Below are 3,821 nucleotides of genomic sequence, written 5' to 3' on the forward strand. Positions count from 1 at the left end.
TTACATTTTGTCAATTTTTTTTTTTTGCATCTATTGAGTTGATCATATGGAGGAATGGAGTCCTTAAACACCAATGGTCTTCCCTCCTTCCCCTGCCCTTAAGAGTTCTGTCCTTGGCCCTGCTCTCTTGTGCTTTACAAATGAGAAGACATATATTACAATAGCTTCAACTAACAGCTGTGTATAAATGACTTCCAAGCATACATGTTTCATCCCAAATTCTCAGCTGAAATTGAGACCAGTAATCTCAGCTTCTAACTGTATTTTGTCCACCAAGTTATCCTCCATATATCTCTAGAGAGATAAATAGGGGTGACATAAGAATCCAATGGCTATTCTCTTCAATTAACTCACATTGAATTCAATGTTCATCAACTTGAATTTATACAGTTTGTGTGCCATTTAAGGTCTTTTAAATGTAAAATCAGAAAAATATCTGAAATCAGAGAGCTTTTTAAAAAAATACTAAAATCAAAACTTTGTAATGCAGGATGTCTCAATCTTGGTACTAATGACATTTGGGGAAAGACAATTCTTTGTTACAGAGGGCTAACCTGTTACAGATATTAAGCAGCATCCTTAGTCTTGACTCACTAGATGCCAGTAGTATCCTCGCTGACCCCAAGCTATGACAGTCAAAAATGTCTCCAGATATTGCCAAAGGTCCCCTGGGGAGGGGACACAATCATCTCGAGGTTGGAAACTACTGATGTAGTAACTTGCTCTAGATCAATGCTCCCACAAAAATCAACTAAAAGAGCCAAATTAAAAAACAAACAAACCAAAAACAAAATGGGCACAGTGGCTCACAGCTGTCATCTCTGCACTTTGGGAGGCTGAGGCAGGAGGATCTTTTTCACTCAGGAATTCAAGACCAGCCTGGGCAACACAGTGGACCTCATTTCTACTAAAAATCAAAAGAGCCGGGCATGATGCTGGGATTACAGGCGTGAGCCACTGCACCCAGCCCCATTTCACCTTCATTTTTGGAGGATATTTTTTGCTGGGTATGAATTTCTAGATCAGCAGTTACTTTCTGTAAGCACTTTAAAAATATTATTCTAGTCTTTTTGGTTTCCATTGTTTCTGTGGGAGATGGCTGTCTTTAAGATGTTTTCTGTCTTTACTTTTTAGTTGGTTTACTTTGATGTGCCCAAGTGTGATTCTATTTTTCTTTGTCCTGCTTTAGTTTTCTGAGCTTGGTCAAAATGTTACTTTGGCCTCATTCTATTCCAAGACTCCAATTATCTTTCTAAAGGCTTTTCATTGTGTTTACATGCCTCCAATACATGCTTCAGTATGTATTTTTTTCTACTGATCTGTCTTGTAGTTCACTAATCTTATCTTTTGTTACACAAATCCACTGTTACATCCACCTACTGTGTTCTCAACTCCAGACACTGTATTCAGTTCTAGAATATCCATTTGATTTTTATAGATTACTTTTCTGATCAAAGTCTTTGCCTATTATCTTATCCATAATTGTCTCAAACATATTAGTCATAGTTATCTTAGAGTTCTTGCCAGTGAACTCCAATATTTGAATCGTCTGTGGCTTGGTTTCTCGTGTCACTTTTTTTTTTCTCTTAGTTTTTGGTCATGTGGTCCATGTGGGTTTTGACATTTCTTGTAATTTTCCATTGATTTCCAGATGTTTTACTGTTACTGGCTTTGGGCGATGTCTTTCTTCAGTGAGGTTCAACCTGTCTTCTGCTAGAACTTAATCCAACCAAGAATCATGATAAATCAAGGCAGAGTTACAAATCTTGGCATAAGGCTCATTCTACCTTTGATGTGCCCCTGGCCTCAGAGTTTTCGAATGGTCACCTAGGATATTCTCCAGATCCCCTCCTTCTGGCAAGTCCTGATTTTTAATCTTTGTTTTAGGAAACTTTCTGCCTACTTTTGTTTTCTCTCCTAAACAGCATAACTTTGCAAATTTTCTGAGTGGAAATTGCCCATGTTTGAGGCTGTTCAATATCTCTACCAAAAGCTCTCTTGGTTGCTGTCCCCTGGAAGCAAGCTTTAAAAAAATACAAAATCAAAATTACCAGCCTCTGTTCTGCAACCAGAATGGACAAGTGCCCCCAGACTAAAAGCAGCCACAGGTCAGCTCACCTCAGAAATGTTCACTCCTCTTTAGAGTCCTGCTTGGGCAGATTTCTACCGCCTTCAAATAGATGAGGCCCGTATTTTATCCTGCTTTTCTGCTGGGGATAGTGGTGGTGGATTTGATAACTGCTAGGAACTAGTGAGAGTTGTGTTGTCCATTCTTTCCCTTTCTGAATTGAAATTGTTACTACACTCTGGGTACGTAGGGGAAGATACTCTTTTCATTTATAGATTATAGCAAGGAGCTAATTTAAGACCTTATAGAGAGTATGGCACATTTTGGAGTAAATGCAGTCACTTTGAGCCCACTCTTGTGGATGGGTATCTTCCACACTGGGGAAAAAAAATGAGGCATGAATACTTGGTATTCAAAGTGGTGGATTGTGATAGAGAGCCAGCCGTCCCCCAAGATGTCCTTCCCTTCTTCCAGTTTTTGGTATACAATTGGACATACAGAATGAAGACATTTAAAGTTTCTCTTTCAGCTCAGTGTGATCATGTGATACAGGTTTAATGGACAAGATGTGCCATGTGGCAACTTAAAAGTTGGCTCAACGGGGTCGGGGTGGGCGCCGGTCTGGGCGCCGGCGTGAACCAGAGCATGGACAGTTACACGCACATGAACGGCTGGAGCAATGGCAGCTACAGCATGATGCAGGACCAGCTGGGCTACACACAACACCCGGGCCTCCACGCGAACTGTGCCGCGCAGATGCAGCCCATACACCGCTACGACGTGAGCGCCCTGCAGTACAACTCCGTGACCAGCTCGCAGACCTGCAAGAACTGCTCGCCCACCTACAGCACGTCCAACTCGCAGTAGGTCACCCGTGGCATGGCTCTTGGCACCATGGGTTCGGTGCTCAAGTCTGAGGCCAGCTCCAGCCCCGCTGTGCTTACCTCTTCCTCCCACTCCAGGGCGCCCTGCCAGGCCGGGGACCTCCGGGACGTGATCAGCACGTACCTTACCGGCGTGGAGCTGCGGGAACACGCCGCCCCAACCAACTTCACATGGCCCAGCACTACAGGAGCGGCCCGGTGCCCGGCGCCCGGCACGGCCATTAACGGCTTGAGGCCGAAATGGAGGGGCAGAAAGAATAGAAGGAAGGGGGGCAAAAAAAAGTAGGAAAAATGGAAAAACAGATCAAAAGGAAAAAATATATATTTTTATATATAATATATATGTATTATATATATAATATTTACATTATATATAAATATATATAATATTAATATTTATATATAATATAATAATATAATATATAATAACAAAAAATATATAATTTTTTCTACAATATAACAATTCTAATCACAATATATATATAATATATAAATATATATATATTAATATATAATATATAATACATATATATATTATATATAATATATATCCCATCACCCACAGCAAATGACAGCTGCCAAAGAGAACACCAATCCCATTCACACTCACGCAAAAACCGCAATGCCGACAAGAAAACTTTTATGAGAGAGATCCTGAACTTCCTTTTGGGTTACTATTTTTGTACAGAGAAAAACAGGGGAGTGCGGAGGGCGGAGGAATGGATCTTGTGCAGATTTGGAGGAAAGAAAGCTACAAAAACTTTTTAAAAGTTCTAGTGGTACGGTAGGAGCTTTGCAGGAAGTTTGCAAGTCTTTACCAATAATATTTAGAGCTAGTATCCAGGCAATGAAAAAATGTTTTAATATTT

At 40.6% G+C, this 3,821-nt stretch overlaps 1 protein-coding gene across 1 annotated transcript; it reads left to right on the top strand.

The window, feature by feature from the left end:
- The first annotated feature begins 2,641 nt into the window (after nucleotides 1–2,641).
- On the top strand, nucleotides 2,642–3,238 carry LOC116813861 (transcription factor SOX-2-like). Its single transcript, XM_058443681.1, has 2 exons — nucleotides 2,642–2,931; nucleotides 3,031–3,238. Exons 1-2 carry the CDS (start codon nucleotides 2,642–2,644, stop codon nucleotides 3,236–3,238), a joined length of 498 nt encoding a protein of 165 aa, XP_058299664.1.
- The last annotated feature ends 583 nt before the right edge of the window (nucleotides 3,239–3,821 follow it).

This window comes from Hylobates moloch, unplaced genomic scaffold (assembly GCF_009828535.3).
Source record: "Hylobates moloch isolate HMO894 unplaced genomic scaffold, HMol_V3 SCAFFOLD_9, whole genome shotgun sequence".
In the NCBI taxonomy this organism is placed as follows: Eukaryota; Metazoa; Chordata; class Mammalia; order Primates; family Hylobatidae; genus Hylobates; species Hylobates moloch.

Bases quoted from the DNA above. Each gene is read 5' to 3' on its own strand.
- LOC116813861 (XM_058443681.1), top strand. From the start codon at position 2,642: ATGTGGCAACTTAAAAGTTGGCTCAACGGGGTCGGGGTGGGCGCCGGT. The intron at 2,932-3,030 runs GTAGGTCACCCG...CTCCCACTCCAG, and splicing joins TACAGCACGTCCAACTCGCA to GGCGCCCTGCCAGGCCGGGG.